At 39.0% G+C, this 16687-nt stretch overlaps 2 protein-coding genes across 2 annotated transcripts in view; one reads left to right on the top strand and one right to left on the bottom strand.

Annotated features, from left to right (window-relative positions):
* The window catches only part of psmf1 (proteasome inhibitor subunit 1), a 9903-nt gene extending 5067 nt beyond the window's left edge, over positions 1-4836 (bottom strand). The window contains exons 1-4 of the mRNA XM_046028660.1: positions 4608-4836; positions 3628-3780; positions 2357-2439; positions 1397-1591 (exon numbers count right to left, since the gene is read on the bottom strand). Coding sequence (XP_045884616.1) covers positions 1397-1591; positions 2357-2439; positions 3628-3780; positions 4608-4736 — 560 coding nt within the window. The 5' untranslated portion in view covers positions 4737-4836. The remainder of the gene's footprint in view (positions 1-1396; positions 1592-2356; positions 2440-3627; positions 3781-4607) is intronic.
* A 2641-nt stretch (positions 4837-7477) lies between these two features.
* Positions 7478-16687, top strand: part of pigu (phosphatidylinositol glycan anchor biosynthesis, class U) — a 14095-nt gene continuing 4885 nt past the window's right edge. The window contains exons 1-11 of the mRNA XM_046028656.1: positions 7478-7652; positions 9197-9261; positions 10366-10425; positions 10748-10810; positions 11251-11360; positions 12130-12230; positions 12567-12664; positions 13222-13376; positions 13605-13748; positions 13844-13968; positions 15094-15236. Coding sequence (XP_045884612.1) covers positions 7523-7652; positions 9197-9261; positions 10366-10425; positions 10748-10810; positions 11251-11360; positions 12130-12230; positions 12567-12664; positions 13222-13376; positions 13605-13748; positions 13844-13968; positions 15094-15236 — 1194 coding nt within the window. The 5' untranslated portion in view covers positions 7478-7522. The remainder of the gene's footprint in view (positions 7653-9196; positions 9262-10365; positions 10426-10747; positions 10811-11250; positions 11361-12129; positions 12231-12566; positions 12665-13221; positions 13377-13604; positions 13749-13843; positions 13969-15093; positions 15237-16687) is intronic.

Genomic DNA, 16687 nt, shown 5'->3' on the forward strand with positions numbered 1-16687 from the left:
TTTTCTTCTCTCTCTGTTTCTTAACCTCACTCTATCTGTGTGATCCCATTTCATCCTCATATTCTCACTGCCCCCCCCCCCCCCCCCCCCCCCCCCCCCCCCCCCCCCCCCCCCCCCCCCCCCCCCCCCCCCCCCCCCCCCCTCTCTCACCTTTTTCGCACTTTCTGCAGCTCTGACTCAGCTTTTGCTTTCTCATTCTTCATTCCTCACTCCTTCTTTCTGTCTCCCCTTACGTGGGGTGAGGGTGGGGGTGGGGTGGGGGGCAGTGACTGAATCTCACACACAACTCAAGCTCTGTCCTGATTCGCTCTCTGCGGTTGCAGTCGACAAACAGCTCCTTTGTCTAGACTTTCTACACGGCACAAGCTCAGCACATCCATGGGTGTGTGTTTGTGTCTGTGACTGCATGAGTGTGAGATGGTTGTGTGTGTGGTTTACACACAGGAACCTATTTTAAAGTTGCATCATTTGTATGTTTGTTATGTCCTTGTCACACGCGTACGACGGAGTATTAGGGCCACTGGGGCAAAGTATCTGATTATGAAAACAGTTGCAGATAAATTTTCTGTCGCTTGGTGAAACTAATCGTTTCAACTCTTGCAAAATAACTCTCTCTAAGCCACAGTCTAAACTTTTCAGAAGGGTGAACTAGACTTTTCTAGATCAATGAGAATTTTAGACAGTTTTAGCTCAATAATGCACACAGAAGTTTGAAACCGGTAGATCAATGTCATAAAAGTGCATAAACCGGGAGATTTTTATCCTGAAAAAAACCCCCAAAAAACAGTTTTTGATACTGTAATTAAGACTTAATAAACTGTTTGTCACTATAAATTTCTCAATGTAATGGAGACTACCTGAGGCCTCGGATTTATCCTAGAAGATTGAAAAGCTTCTAAAGAAAAAAACAAATAAATACATTCAGGCTCTATATGACCTGACCCTGTGCTGCTTCTTTCTGTTTATTTAGACACAAACATGACCTGGTTCCCACAACTATTCTACACTGTAGTTTCCAAGAAGCTGATGGAGGAGTTAACAGACAAACCAATTAGGACAGTATGAAGTTTAAATGCTGCTTGGTGGATGGTATGCAAAAGATATTTCAGTGTATGTGACCCTGAAAATGCCTAAATCCAGACAAGCTTTAGTTCTCTCATTTATTATCTTTTATTTGTACCTCTGATAAATTCAAATGAGAAAACATTTAGTTTATCTAAAATTTAAGAATATTGACCACATTTTGGACAAAATACATCCATATTATAACTGTTGTTACTTTTAGACGATATTTAAGCAGATATTTACAAAAGAATACTTTCCGTGTAAGGGAAAGTTGGAAGAGTAAGATTGTTGGCATTTAAACCGAGACAGACAGTTTCCTGTCATTACCAACCAGTGTGGCTGAGTTCCCTGGCGAGGATGTCTGTGTGGGATACCGAGGGGGTCGCTGTCCTCTCGTCTTCGTCTCCGCTCCTCCTCCTCCTCACTCCGACTCCTCCTCTCTGCCGTCTGTCCCTTCGGTCTGTCCTGGGAGGGCAGCAGCTGAGTCTTCACCTTCTCTGACAAACTGTCTCCGTCTTTGAACACACTGCAAAAGAAAAGCTTAACTTTACACTTTCTGATAGTTGGTAACGGAGCGTCCTGTTGTGGAAAACATTAAACTACAAGCATCAACCGGAAGAAAACAAAAGCATATTTTCTGATGTGTTAATAGATAACTATGTCTTTTTTTGTTTTTGTTTTTTTTAGGGGGTAGGAAATCCAAAAATAGGTGAACAATCCTGGATGGTGTCTAACTGTAGCACAACTCTTTATAATCAGTTTTTAAATTGTCACCACAACAAGTATAAAGTCATGAGTTTGTGTCTCTTTCAGCTGTAGATTTCTCCGCCTGTTCAATTGTACTTTTTACCCTATTATGTGTGAGTGCAGAAAAGAACAAGTGGGTTGTCACTCTTTAAAGCCAGTGGGAACAGATTGAGAATATCTGTTTTACTTTGGCACCACCCAGTGGTCGTCCGAACAAGACTCAGAGAAACGCTAGAAGCTCTGTGAGTTTAGCCTGTTAGCATACTAACAATTGCTAATCAGCACAAAATACAAAGTATAGCTGAGGCTGATGGGAACGTCATTAGTTAGAGGGTCACCAAAGTTTTAAAAATGCATCCTTAGGGGAACATAAATATCTGGACCAACTTTCCATTCCAATAATTCAGTTATGGTTTACCTAAAAAATAAAAATGTCAGTGTGCCAGATCCCAGCTCTTCACCACCAGCGAACAAATGCTGGTACTTTTCACCATGGCCAATAAAATCAGCACCCAAACCACAACGAAAAAAAACAAAGAGTCACCTGTCAAATGTGCGCAACTGGCCAGCATCCACATGATCGCTGATGTTCACCGTCAAGTCTGTCACCTGCTGTGAGCTGGAGTTCTTCACACACAAACACAGTACATGCATTTAAAAAAAAGAGAGACAGAAACAGACACACAATCACAGAAACACACCAGCAAAAGATCCATATGTGTTATAGATTTGTTTCTCAAAATAAAGCAGAACCAAAACACACAGGCTTTTAATGAAAGCTTGGCAGGGTAACACGTAAAGGAGACTGAAACAGAAAACAGCTAGGATGATTTACAGTATTATACATTAGACTGCTGAGCCACAAATTTCCACTGACATCTGACCGCAACATATCAGGTCACTGATAACTGAACAGATGATGAATATTAGAGACCATCTTAACATCTGAAAACCTTTTTTCCCCTGACCTCCAGTGGAAGTTCTCACCTTGCTACAGTGATGTAGAGGTATACTGCTGCTGCATTGCAGGCAACTGGGAATTTCCGACCTCCAACTAGAAAAAGGTACCTTGAAACGCCACTTGAAGTCGAAGTCGAGGAAAACTATGTACTCTGACTTCCTCCGATGGAAGCACACATTGTAAATGATAAACCACAAACTAAAAGGCAACATAATGTATATTTGCCTGTAATATATATTGTAAATTAACATAGAAATATGTTCCCAATGTTATTATAGGTACACCAAGGACACTGCCGTGGGTCCAGTTGTGTGCACACATGTTTTTGTTCAATTTCGGTATTAATCATCATGCACCTGGAACGCTTTGAGGTCAAAAATTTCAGCTGGGAAATATACGAATTCCCAGTAGTCTGGAACGCAGAATACGTATACTGTGACAACACTGTTGGGTTTAGTCAGAAGTGCAACCACAAAGGGTCAAACACACAAATGATACAGGTATTTACATTTGAGTACAAGTAGAGTAACATGTCTGGGGAAACGTTAGATTTAAGTAACATATAAAATCAGGAAATGAATAACTCCCAACAAAGAAATTTCAGAGGTGAGCTGAGAAAAAAAAAAGACCAAATCAAGAATAATGTTGAACCACAAGAAACACAGTAACGGTTTTGTGGTCGTATTACTTTTCACATTTGCCTCCTGATAACTGACTTTTTGATGAACCCAACAGGAGCACAGATTCTACTCCAAAAGTACGTAAACCAAGCACGTCAACCTATTTGGCTTTCAAAGTATATCAATGAGTTCACATTAGGCATATTATCATATACGTTTGTCAGCTTTGCCTACCATCAGGTTGAAGATCAAAGTGGAGTCGACAGCAATGGCTTTAAGCAGCAACTGGGTTTCACTGTCCATGGGTTTATATCTCAGACTGTACAGCTCCTTGTTGCTGCTCCAGTCAACAGGCAGCAGCTCTGACTTCTTATCAGTGCTGCGAGGCTGGAGGTGAGAGAGAGGGAGGGAGGTGGAGAAAGACACATTAAGAGTGCATAACTTAAAACCAATGTGGTGTTTTAGTTTAAGTGACACAACACCAATTTAACTAGCTAGCTACAGATGACATGACAGTTTTCAGAGCTCGTCATAATATCTCTCTTTTAAAACAACAGCTGTTTGTTTCAGCATAAAAACACGACAACTCGTTAAAACACAACTTCAATATGTTTGCCTAATTGTTATAGTTACGGTTATTAGATATAAAGTCAGCGAACTTACACACACTAAGTAACCCTCATTTAGGAAGCTAACGCTAATATAAACTGAGGCAGGCGGCAAATTAGCGAGGACAGAATTCCATGGGAAAAAACTGACATTTTAGGTTCTTCTTAAAAAGCACACCGGATAACCTTGATAAAAAACAGACCAAATGTATTATTCTGAACATTTAAGAGCCATTCTTCAATTCGGTGTATAACTAATTGACAAAGCCGCAGGTATTTTGCTGAATATCTAGTTCATCTTATGTAAATCCTTTGACCTCCATCATATGAATTAATATCACAAGTTACAGCGAGCAGTGAAAACGTTTGTCAACGTTGTTAGAATTAATTAACAAATCAGCAATAATCAAATCCCGCCCCCAAAGAAATAACTACTGCGATGATGGCTAACGATCTTCGTAGCGTTAAAACGACAGATTTCTGAACAGAGTTTGGTGTAACTGTTAGCTATCGTTTCTGCAAGACATCCCGTGAGATAACACTTAAAAAGCTGTTAGCGATAACACGTCAGATAGTTTTAGCTAACGTTAGCTCATTTAACTTTACCTCATCTCCAGACCCGATGCACCTGTATCCACTCTTTATCATTTCCCAGTGAACGAAACACACAAGGGCGTCCTGAGGACAGCTGATACTGCCACTTGCACAGGCATACAACACCTCCAAGCCTGCCATGTTTATTTAATCTAATGACTCCAACAACATGAATCCAGTTTGTTTCAGGTGAAGAAATGAAAACGAAAGTCTCGACTGCTGCAAAAGCGCTCCCAGCAACAAGGACCACTTCCGGCATGCGTTTCAAAGTAAAAGCACCAGTGATGGAAAAAAAAAAATACCTGCCATCAACTAACAATTTTCTGGCAAACAAATCTAAAGCTAAAACAAACATCGACTTTTAAAACATGAAATACGAACAACACGAATCAAATAAATTTAAATAATATTTTTTATTATTTCCCAAGTCCAGCAGCGCACAGAATAAATAACAATTTTAAGATAAACCCTTTAATAAAATAATTTAAATAACCTAAAAATATATTTAAAAAAATGTACGGTGTATGCTATAGATCTCTAAGCTCCATTGTATCTTTATGTTGCTCCTAAATGTGTCAGTTGCTGAAATAAATAAGATAATTTTATTTTAATAAAATGAAAATATTGTTAGCGGATGTTGTGTCTAGCTTTACAGAGCTTTGTGGTTTTGATCCAACATATAAGGAGTCCCGAGGTGAAATCATGCTCAGGATTGTATCGTTCCGTTTTGCAAACACTGCAGTGGCTTTCTGATAAAGATTTGTTTCTGTCTACTGACAGTAAGAGGAGGTTTCAAGTGTAAAAGAAGTCATCTACTAACAACAAAAAGTTGGAAATACAAAATTAGTGTTAATAGGCAACTCAGAAACTGAAAAAAAGGTTTTTATAAAAACAATCATATACACCATGTTAATGAAGCCTTGCGGGAATAAAGTAATCGTCACTTTAATTTTACATACATTGTATATTTATTTATTTTAGTGCGATCCCGTTTGGGGATCTTTTTTTCTCTCCCTTATATGTTCATTGCAAAAAAAGGAATAAAGTGTACATGGGACCGAGAGTGGTATACAGAACAGTATACAAATATATAAACAAATAATAATAACTTTGCTAGTGGTAGTCCGTATTATATGTTGAAAAAGAGCCAAATGTTGACAGTTTTTACAGCCTTTTTGTTGTTGGATTTTGACAATTAAATTGTTATAATGTACAACCTCATGGACAATACAAAGTATTATACAGTTATTATAAAATACTTGCCTTTTTGTTGACTTTTATAAAAGCAAAATATCACATTTCCCCACAATAATGCAAAATCTCCTTAAATATGGTCAATGATGAATCTGCTGAAGTTTTGCCAGAATTTTCCCCGTTTGGGGATCCTTTTTGTTTATTTATTGACAAGAACAAATTTACAGATACAGCAGACATGTGCTCAGCATGATAGTGTATAGATGAATTAGCCAACAGAAAGCTGTAGAGTAAACAGCATATAACATATAACAAAGCGTCAAAGCAAATGAAACCAGCAAACAAAAATATTATTGTTTCTTTACAGTTTGATAGTTCTGTTAGATTTTTAATAGTCACTTAGTTTAAGGGTTTTATGGGCACTTATGTGTGGAATTTGTCAAAGATTTGGAGCAATATAAATTTGTTGGGTAAATTTTAATGTGCAATTCCTTTATCTTATTGTTAATTTTTATTTATTTTTTTAAACTGCGGCCATGCTTTGTGTTGTCATCCCGGACAAATTTACCGATTCCCAACACCAATTGTAGATCTAAACATACAGCTGGAATTGAAGGATATGTCAAAGAAACTTCCAGAATGCAGCATAGTACAGAATTACTTTGATTTACATTTTTCAGACTCCATGTTTATATTCACAGACGGCTCCAAAGATCCTGATACAGGGCGTGCAGGTGCAGCAGTCTTTATCCCAGCAAGTGAGTCATATATCAAGAAAAGAATATCAGATCATGTCTCAGTGTATACCACAGAGTTGACTGCAATATTACTGGCCCTGCAGTGGATAGAAGAGAGGGAAACAAATAATACTGTTATTGCATCTGATAGCTTGTCTGCTCTAATGAGTATTAAATCTGGCAAATCATCATTTAGATCCAATATTCTCAATGACACATTCCTTATATTGTACAGGATGAAGCTAAAAAGTTTATCCACATGCTTCCTTTGGGTTCCTGCTCATGTTGGTGTGGAGGGAAATGAGCAGGTGGATATTCTGGCCAAAGGAACACTCAAAATCAAACATGTAGACCTAAAAACCCCATTAACTAAAGATGAAGCTAAGACATTTATCAGGACCTATGTATGTCAGTTTGGCAGGAGCATTGGGACAATAGTGAAACTGGAAGGCACCTATATAATGTCCAGAGACAGGTTGGTGCCGGAAGGATGGTGGGCTGGAAACGTAGGGAAGAAAATATTATCACTCGTCTGAGAATAGGACATACAGGTCTCAACCTTTCATTATATAAAATAGGTAAGCACCCAACTGGGAAATGTATATATTGTAACCAACTAGAAACGGTTGAACATGTTGTCCTTCAGTGTAAGAGATACACTATCAAGAGGAAACGCCTCTTTCAGTCATTACGGAAGGCAAAACATCATGATATCTCATTGACAGGTCTCTTGGGGAAAACAGCAGGCCAGATATATTGTCATATAATTAAGTTTCTTAAAGAAACTGAGTTAGAAAAAAGAATTTAATTTATGTTTGTTTTTTTGTTTTATTTTTGTTTATTTCATTTATTTCTTGCTTAATCTCTCGTTCCACACTCCAGTCCAGCTCCATTAAACCCTAAAGAAGAAGAAGAAGAAGAAGACGTTTCCGTTGCAACAAAAGACGTCATTTCCCATCGTGCACCTCGCAGGGCGGACAGTGCTTCCTTGTCAAGATGGCGGCTCCCTTGACACTACTTTTAATTTTAGCCGTTACTATCCGTGCAGCTCTTTACAGATCCAGCTTGGCGGACTTAATTGCGGAGCGAGTGGAGGTCGTGTCTCCGCTAACCGCCTGGAAACGAGGTAAGCGAGGGTTTTAGCAGCTTTTTTGGGGGCCACATTTGTCCCTTAAACGCCGCTCCGGTTGCTTCCTCACTTCGGCGCTGTTCCCCGGTAATCGAGTTAACGTCAAACCGGTTTTATCTACAAATGGCACGTCTTTTCGGTTCACATGTAGAAAGAGCACTAACGCCACAGGAAGGGGGAACATTAGTGAAATGGATCGCTGAAGACCTAAATGTGTTGTGACTCGTATTTCCTTGTTATTTGTGATGGAGCTTCTTCATTGTGTTTGGCTCCTCTGGTGCAGCAACCAGCAAGAGGCTGAGATGAGAGGGAGTACATGCCTCAAGTACTTATACTACCCTCGAGTACTTACAGTTTGAGGGGGTTTATGCTGTCCCTACTACATACTTATACTGCCTATATTAATCCAGCTCTAATGAAACTATTTTACATTTTACTGATCTGCTGTCAAATGTTGAACACAATACCTTTTACTTTTGATTATTTTTCCCTACTAGTTGTAGTTTAACCAACAGAAATTTTATTTTTAAAAAGAAGAAGAAATAAAGAGGAAAATAAAGTTAACTTTAACTAGAAAATAAAAAGGGAGGCCCCATTGGTTGTCTTTCTAGGTTCCACACAAAACATTAATAACCAATACAGCAATTAAACATCCTACCACATCAAATTAACAAGAAAATATAGAACAAATACAACATAAGTGAAATGTTTTGGGGTATTAATGGGTTGTTGACAATTAAAACAAACTGCCTGTGGTCATAAAGATAATTAAGAGACAATCTGATGTTTTCTGTCAGTCTCAGCTGAGAGTTGGTTGATAATCAGTAAAAATATCTATTGATCTAATAATGGTGATAGCTCAGACAAACAGAGGTGCAGAGAGGGGAGTGCTGGAGTCGCCACACGAGCAGCAGTTTTGGCTGAACTGGGAAGAAGTGATAGTTGAGATTCGTTTTGGCATCAGGTGCTGTGAGTTTTTCTCTAGTAGTGATTAGAGATGCATGGACACGAGGTCAGTCTGTGTAAGAAGGTGACAAAGCAAACAGCAGCTTGTCGGACTGGATGAGCAGCAGCAAAGATGAATAAAATAAAAAGCTTTAAGCTTCCACATAATTCACCTTTCTCTCCAATACTCGATAAACCTCTGTAAACGTCTTATCATAAAATTAACAATACAGATTTTTAGATAATTGTCCAGTTCTTTGAGAGAAATGTTCTTTAATTTCTGTATATAACAATAACATATGAAGCCTTTTCAGCTGCCCCATTTTTGAAGTGAAGGTGCGGCTGTTTGTTAAACCACACTGAGGTTTTTGTATGAAGGCATACACTGTCACACACACACACACACAGACAACATAGTACATGAGGTAGAGAATGTGTGAATTACACAGAAACACAACAGCCCTTCATGAATTGTTCATTAGGGCAGCTGTAACAGGAAGTTGCATCTCTGCAGCTGATTGCAGTAAGAGAAGGGAAACAGCATGCGGGATAATAACTGTCTTTCTGTGACATGGTGTTTATTTGTTTGTTTGCAGTTGTTGAAGGTTTGGCTCTTCTTGACTTGGGAGTCTCACCGTACTCTGGAGATGTTTTCCATGAGGTGAGGTGAAAACGCATACAAACACGTGACGTGTATGACCAGCGGCTCAATTTCCTCTTAAAATCAATTTCTTCTTGCCCCCCTCTTTTTTTTTTTTTTTTTTTTTTTGTCAGGTTGATTTCCGTTCTGAAACTTATCTAAACAGTCCAGATGAGACAAGAGGGGAGTTAATAATAAAAATGTTGATAAGCTCATCGGAGTCGCCTTCAATTGTTACCTTGTACTTAAAGCTGGAGCAACGAGCAAAAGACGGCTAGATTATGAAAGTATCCAACTGGCAAAAAACCCCATCCCCTCCCTCCAAACCGCTCCCGGAAAACAAATTTTCATGACAGCCACAGATTCTGGTTTTTCTAAAAATGTTTGTGTCAGAGCATCTGATTCATTGATTGCTGCTGAGATGTAAAGACAAATTCTATAATATTTAAAAACATGCTTCTGAAATAAACTGCCTACCTCAGCTTTAATGAGCTTCAGCACTGAGTGTTGCCCCGTTGTGTTTTTCAGCCCTGGGTTTCACCTCTTAAAAGGTGCCTTTCAGACATTATTCAGGGTACTGAAAATACTATCACTGCATGTTTTTTGGATAAAAGTAAAATATATCAGTTTATATTCTTCTAGAAAGACGTCAGCCAAAAATAAGGCAGTAAATTAAAGGTTCTTGGAGTAAAGATGCAAATACAACATTATCTATAATCTCGGTGAAGGAAACTAAACACTTAAAGTAGAGTTAGAGCATTAACAATACATCGTGTGCACACAACTTCTTTTTTACTTTTTGTTATGCAAATATTATGCACAAACATGCAGATTTCTGACAGACAAACCCACTGTGCATCTGAGAACAAACATTTAAAGCCAGTGGCCGAGATGCTTGTTGCTTTTCTGTTGCGGTTGGTTGTTTGTAAGTCAAACAGAGGTAGTGCAATATCAAACAGCAGAGACGAGGATCTAAAAATGGTGTATACATGTGAATATACATGAAATGTGTATGAGCACACACAGGTACCACAAAAACACACTAATGTCTAGATAAATACGTTTTATTGTTCCAGCTGCATGCGTGTGTTCTGTGCTCTGATGTCCTTTTCTTTTTCCCTTCAGACTCCTCTCATCATTTACCTCTTTCACTTTGTGGTGGACTATGCAGAGATAACATTCATGGTGAGTAGGAAGACAAGAAACATCTATTTTGTCCTTTTTTTTTATTGGCAGTTTCATGCATTTATAAGCCAACAAACCTTTCTCTTAAACTGGAATTAAAGGACATGACAGCAGAATGAGATGGTAGTGCTTTGGATTTGCTCTGGTGCATATAACAGAGGATTTTCTGTAATGTGAGCCATGATGGGAAAGCTGCACTCCCTCTGATAAGAAATGTCTGCCTCTAGTGATTTGAAAAGAAAATATATGGGTATTTTTGTTTGTTTATTTTGTTATATTTCAACGGATCAGCTGCTCACTCTTTGTCTTTCTGTCTCGTTAGCTGGCAGATGTGATCACTGCTGTGGCTCTCTACATGGCTGTGAAGGACTATAACAAACAAGTGGTAAGAAAACAGCACTGTGTCTTCCCAAATACAGAAAAAAAAGAAATTCAAAAGAAAATATGTGGATATTTAAGGAAAATTAGGTATTTTTTAACCAGATACATCGGTTTCAAAGAAACCAGAATTTCCCTTAGGTAGGGTTGGGCCAAAACTTGATTTATTATCCCGAGTAGATGGACGATGTATAATTATTGATTTCAAACATATCATAAGCCCTGTGTTACAACTCTCTATCTATCTATCTATCTATCTATCTATCTATCTTTTTTTCTTGTTTCACTAATACATAGCCAGGTTATGATTGCTAAATTATATTATAGATAAGACATGTTAGTAAATTAAACTGATATTTTGTGTGTTATGTGGTGTTTTGTGTTTTCCTGTCCTTGTCGTAACATGACATGTTAGTGACATTTGATGTGCTGTGGATGCTGTTTCAGTTCAGAAAGCAGAAATTTGCCTTGGAGGCAGACCGCTACCCCCTCGACTGTCTGGAGCTCATCAGAAGCCCCAAAGAAATGTACTACATCCCTCTGAAAGTTGCCATGTTGTAAGTTCCACACACCCACCATGTTTCACGCAGCACACACTCTAATTGTACCAGGTTATCAGATATCACTTTTATATCAATTCTTGCTACGACTTGACGAGAGACGTGTCAGACTACTCGTTCAACCCTGACCGGTCAGCCAGGATGGTTTAGAGACAGACCTCCGAGATCAGAAATGTTACCAACCAAGGTGTCGCCCAACACCATGTAGACGTTCAAATTTTCATGTCAGGTCATGTTAGTCTTTCTGCCGGGTCCTCGTTAGCCGTTCGGGATTGAAATGGATGTAATGACAAATTGTCGTGCCTGACATCTGTCAGATTGGATGAAAGATGAAACCTAATGACTTTAATGAACCTCTGACTTTTCCTTTAGCGCCACCAGCTGTTTAAAATAAAGAATTTAATTCAGTAGTTTTGTTTTTGACCAAATTTCTGCAGAACTAATAACATTCCTCAGCTGTACTTTGTGGTAACTGCTGATTAGTAAACATTATACATACCTGCTAAACATCAGCAGGTTCACTGTCAACATGCTACCTCTGTGTCTGGTCTTGTGTTCATAAGCTTGTGTCTTTGTTATTACGTAATATAAATATGAAACAAAGGCTGGTTAATGGTGGTGATTGAAAACTAAAAAGGTCATGAAGGAAATACCACAGTCTTCTAAAAAGTATCTTCTTATAAAATCACTTAGTGGCCAATAGTATCTGAAGTATTCAGGGAGTTTTATCGTCACATCTCTTTTATTGTCTCTTCTTCTCTCACAGTTACCTGTTGAACCCGTTCACCATCCTGTCCTGCGTCGCCAAGTCAACGTGTGGTCTGAACAACGCCGTCATCGCCCTCTTCATTCTCACTACAATAAAAGGTAAGGTTTGAAATGCAAGCGTGATGTGATTTTTTTCTGCAGACTGTAGTTTTGGATCCATAACTCCCCGAGTGACACATTTTGTTATTCAATTAAGATTCTTCATTAAGAAATGTCACCTTCAGTTTCTTCTGCTTTTTGGCTGAAGGAAAGTCTCACAGTATAATTGCTTTATCTATAAAAGGAGCATTTTGAATTGCTTTAGCTGTCTGAAATATTGAAATGCAGTTTTGAGGTATTGTGTCGACATTCTCCTCCAGAGCAACTTTAAATGACTGCGACAATAAAAACATGAAGTATTTTATGTATTTGAGTTATTCTATGTTTGTGTTGCAGGAAATGTCTTGCTGAGCGCCATATTTCTGTCCTTGGCCACATATCAGTCCATCTATCCTCTCACTCTGTGCGCTCCAGCGCTCCTGTATTTGATGCAGGTATGTTGTGTATGAATGGACACATGCATATTAAAAAGACATTTTCTTACAGCTTGTTTCACTATTTTATTTTGCCATCTTTTTTATTACTCTCTAACCATTGTTTTTTCTGTTCCTTCTTTAATTTCCTACTTTTAGCCTTTTTCTGCCTCATCATAATGTCTTCTTCGCCCTGCCTATAGACCAGGGGTGGCCAAACTACAGTTAATTTAAAAAAATAAACTATATCATGAGCTTATTTCTTATAAATTGCACCATAAATACATTGCAGATCCTGTTTTAAATGCTAGATGTCGCTGTCATTTTGAAAAACTACTTGATCTACAATGATGGATTTGTAGTTTATGAAAACATTTACTACAGTTAATTGAACATGGCTGAACCGAAAATACGGAAGTTGCTGAAAATGTCATGATTTGGCCCCTGACTTTTCATATTTTTCTGTATGTGGCCCTCAGTCAAAGGCCACTCCTGCTCTAAACCCGTCTCATCATGTTTCTCTGCCTTCTTGTAAATATTTGAGTACAACCATTTCCATGTTTCTGGTTCTCCGCCAGCGTCAGTACATCCCGGTGAACTTTCGGCGTGCCAGCTTCTGGTGGTTCATCGCGCAGTACGCCTTCATGTACCTGGGCAGCCTGTTTGTCATCATCTGTCTCTCCTTTTTCCTGCTCGGCTCGTGGGACTACGTGCCGTCTGTCTACGGCTTCATGTGAGTGATGTACTGAAAGCTTGAGCCGAGCTGAAAGGTCTCATCTAAAGTAACAGAATGTAAAGTTGGGGAATGTTTGTTTGATGCACGACTAACCTGACAGAAGAGATAGAAAGTCTGTTTTGGAAGTAAACGTACATTATTAATACAATCACAGCTACATACTAGCTTGAATAGGCCTTTATAGTGGATGGCTGCAGTCCTTGTATCTGCTTTTCCTCCCTCCAGTCTCTCAGTACCAGACCTGACCCCAAACATCGGCCTCTTCTGGTATTTCTTCGCCGAGATGTTTGAACACTTTCGCCTCTTCTTCCTCTGCGTCTTCCAGATCAACGTTTTCTTCTACACCATCCCTCTGTCGGTCAAACTCAAGTAAGTCCTCTGCCTTACTCGCACGCCAACTGTCCTTCCAAGTTCATGCATTTAAGAGGCTAAATTCTCTGTAACAATATGCGTCTGTGTTACAGGGAGCATCCAGTGTTTCTGATCTTCATGCAGTTGGCTGTGATCTCCATCTTTAAGTCTTACCCCACGGTGGGAGACATTGCTCTCTACCTGGCCTTCCTTCCTGTCTGGAGTCACCTACACAGATGTGAGTATAAAACAAAGACTCCCAGTACTTTTGTTTGGTTTTACTACCTGGTTTTCACCTTTATGCTACCTTTTTAGCATGTAACAAGTGATGTCTTGATCAAGTTCATTTGGCTCTGATCCTCACCCGAGTCCCTTTTTAATATTGAGTCTGATCCAAAACTGACCTAAACGTCACACCTGCTACAACCTGAAAGTGACATAAAATGGAACTCAATTCATCAAGAGCCAAACATTCTCAGTATAAATAGAAATATACATCGCTGCAGCAGACAGGCAGTGTTAATTGACACATTGAAGTAACAGCTGTAGCTACTAAATGCTGATTTTTAAAAAAACCTCTTAAATTGACAAGTTTAAATTATTAATATGAGGTTGAATAGGGTGAAAGTGATTCCTGAAACCGACGTGATGTGAACAGCTACAGAGAAGACATCTCACTCTGTTGATGTTGGAGTTGTGGGAACAACAGAAGCACAACCACAGAATCAGTGTTATTTAGTAACAGCTGATATGATCTGCCGCCAGCAACGTTTGTCATTTGAGCCAGCGAATGTGATCGTTAAGCTCTGGGTAAAAGTGAGAAGCTGTATTATCAGTTTTTAATCCGCTTTATTTTATCTGATATCGAGCCATTAAAATACGCCTGGATCGGCCAGCTGGTCCCTCTGATCAGCTCGGGACATCTCAACATGTAACATGTCAAAGTAAAGTGGAGGTTATGACTTGCTGGTGGCCGTAGATGAAATAACTGAATTTGACATGAACATGAATTTATTTATATAGCACTAATTCATGACAGAAGTTACTTCAATGTACTTTTCATATAGAGCAGGTCTAGTCCGTAGAGATCCAACATGTCCTCAAGGGACTTTGAAGGTTTGTACCAAATTTCATGGCAGCAGTTGAGATATTATCACTCTGGACCAAAGAATCTGACCAACAGACTGATATTGTAACCCTGAAAGTTTTTAAACGAGATTTTTATTATCTGTTACATTTTCTGGTTTAACAAAATAATCATACAAGAACATGCAATAAATTAAACACAAAAAAATGCTAATATTATATACTATATACTATCAAACACAAAACAATCTCTCTGCTGGTTTCTCTTCCTGTTCAGTCTTGAGGAACATCTTCCTGGTGTCCTGCGTCCTGCTGGCCTGTTCGGCTCTGTTCCCGGTTCTCTGGCACCTCTGGATCTACGCCGGCAGCGCCAACTCCAACTTCTACTACGCCATAACGCTGCTGTTCAACGTGGCACAGGTAGGACGGTCTGAACGAGCGGCGGGGGTTGGATTTGTTCATAGGCCCTTTCCATTGGAGACATTTTAACATGTCACAGTAGGAAAAACACAGGTGAAAATAATAAAAGTTAACGAGACTGAAATCCATTCAGCTGCTTCAGTTTCAGGGTCCTGGTGGTGTTCATGCTGTCACACTGTCATGACTTACTAGGACATACACGGAGTCATCGTAAATGTTATTATTATTATTATTATTATTATCACCTGTGCTTTTCCTACTGTTAGAAGTCAAAATATCGATCCTGAGTTGTGTCCAAATGCTGTAATCTAAAGCCCAATGTGTCACTTTGTGTTGAAAAGTGGTGGGAATATAATATATAAATAATATGTAAGGGCTTAGATTAGGGGCATGATGATACAGTCACGAGACAACAACAAGATAGGAAGATTTTTAAATCTATTTTGAATAAATATGAAATGTTAAAATATGAGTGGCGGGTCTGGTTTTTTTTTTGAGCAATAAACACTTAATTTGCTGCATTCTGGAGACATTTTCTGTTCCAGTTTAGAAACACAAAATTCTTAAAAATAAAATATATAACAGAATATATAATGCAGTAATCAGCAGCTTGTTTTTTTGACTTAAGTTACTTTTTTTTTGCCCAATGCAACCAAATTTGTTTCTTCTATATTAACATTTCATTGCATGTTTTGTTATTGTGCAAATAAGCCTTTCTCAAAGCATTTTTTTTGTTAGTAAACATTTCTTCGTGTAGGCTAGTTTTTCAGAACATTTTTAACAAATGCTTTCATAATGTGGTGGGGACATGTCCCCAGCGTCCCCAGCGTAAATGACAGCAATGTCTAAAGCTCAATTAAGTTACTGATCCCTTTAACTGCAACAGGCATCCTTTCGGGCCACAAAGATTATTCCTTTTTAGAATAGAGACAATGTGTATGTTATTACTTTCCTTCTCATCATTGGTCATACATACTGGTGACAACCTGCACCTTTCAGGTTGCACCACCCACGAACGCCGCCCATTCATACAGCCCATTGATACTCTCTGTAGGTAGGTCTCCTTTTCGTTCAGCGCGGGAGTCAAATCGGAGTCCGCCCAGATTATGGAAGCAGGAAGTGCTGAAAGGTTTGTGTGTCTGGGAGCGTCGGTTGACTAAAGAGGAGAGCTGAGGAGAGTAAAAGATCGTCGGAGCAACACGTTTAGAGAGTTGAACCAGTTATAGTAAGGCCGTTAATCCCTTCCGCGTTCAGCTACTGCAACATTCCCGTACGTCGGCACCTTCTTCATCCGCAAATCAGCAATAACCTCCAAACAACCAACCACCGAGAGTACTAAAACCGTCCAGAATCCATTAACAGTCAGGCAGGTCATAAGTGCTGCAAACCTTTTTTCCCCCCTGCCTTTTGTTTTTTGAGCAGTGTATTTTTTTTATGTTGGATGAACATTT

This window comes from Micropterus dolomieu, linkage group LG18, assembly GCF_021292245.1.
Source record: "Micropterus dolomieu isolate WLL.071019.BEF.003 ecotype Adirondacks linkage group LG18, ASM2129224v1, whole genome shotgun sequence".
NCBI lineage: Eukaryota > Metazoa > Chordata > Actinopteri > Centrarchiformes > Centrarchidae > Micropterus > Micropterus dolomieu.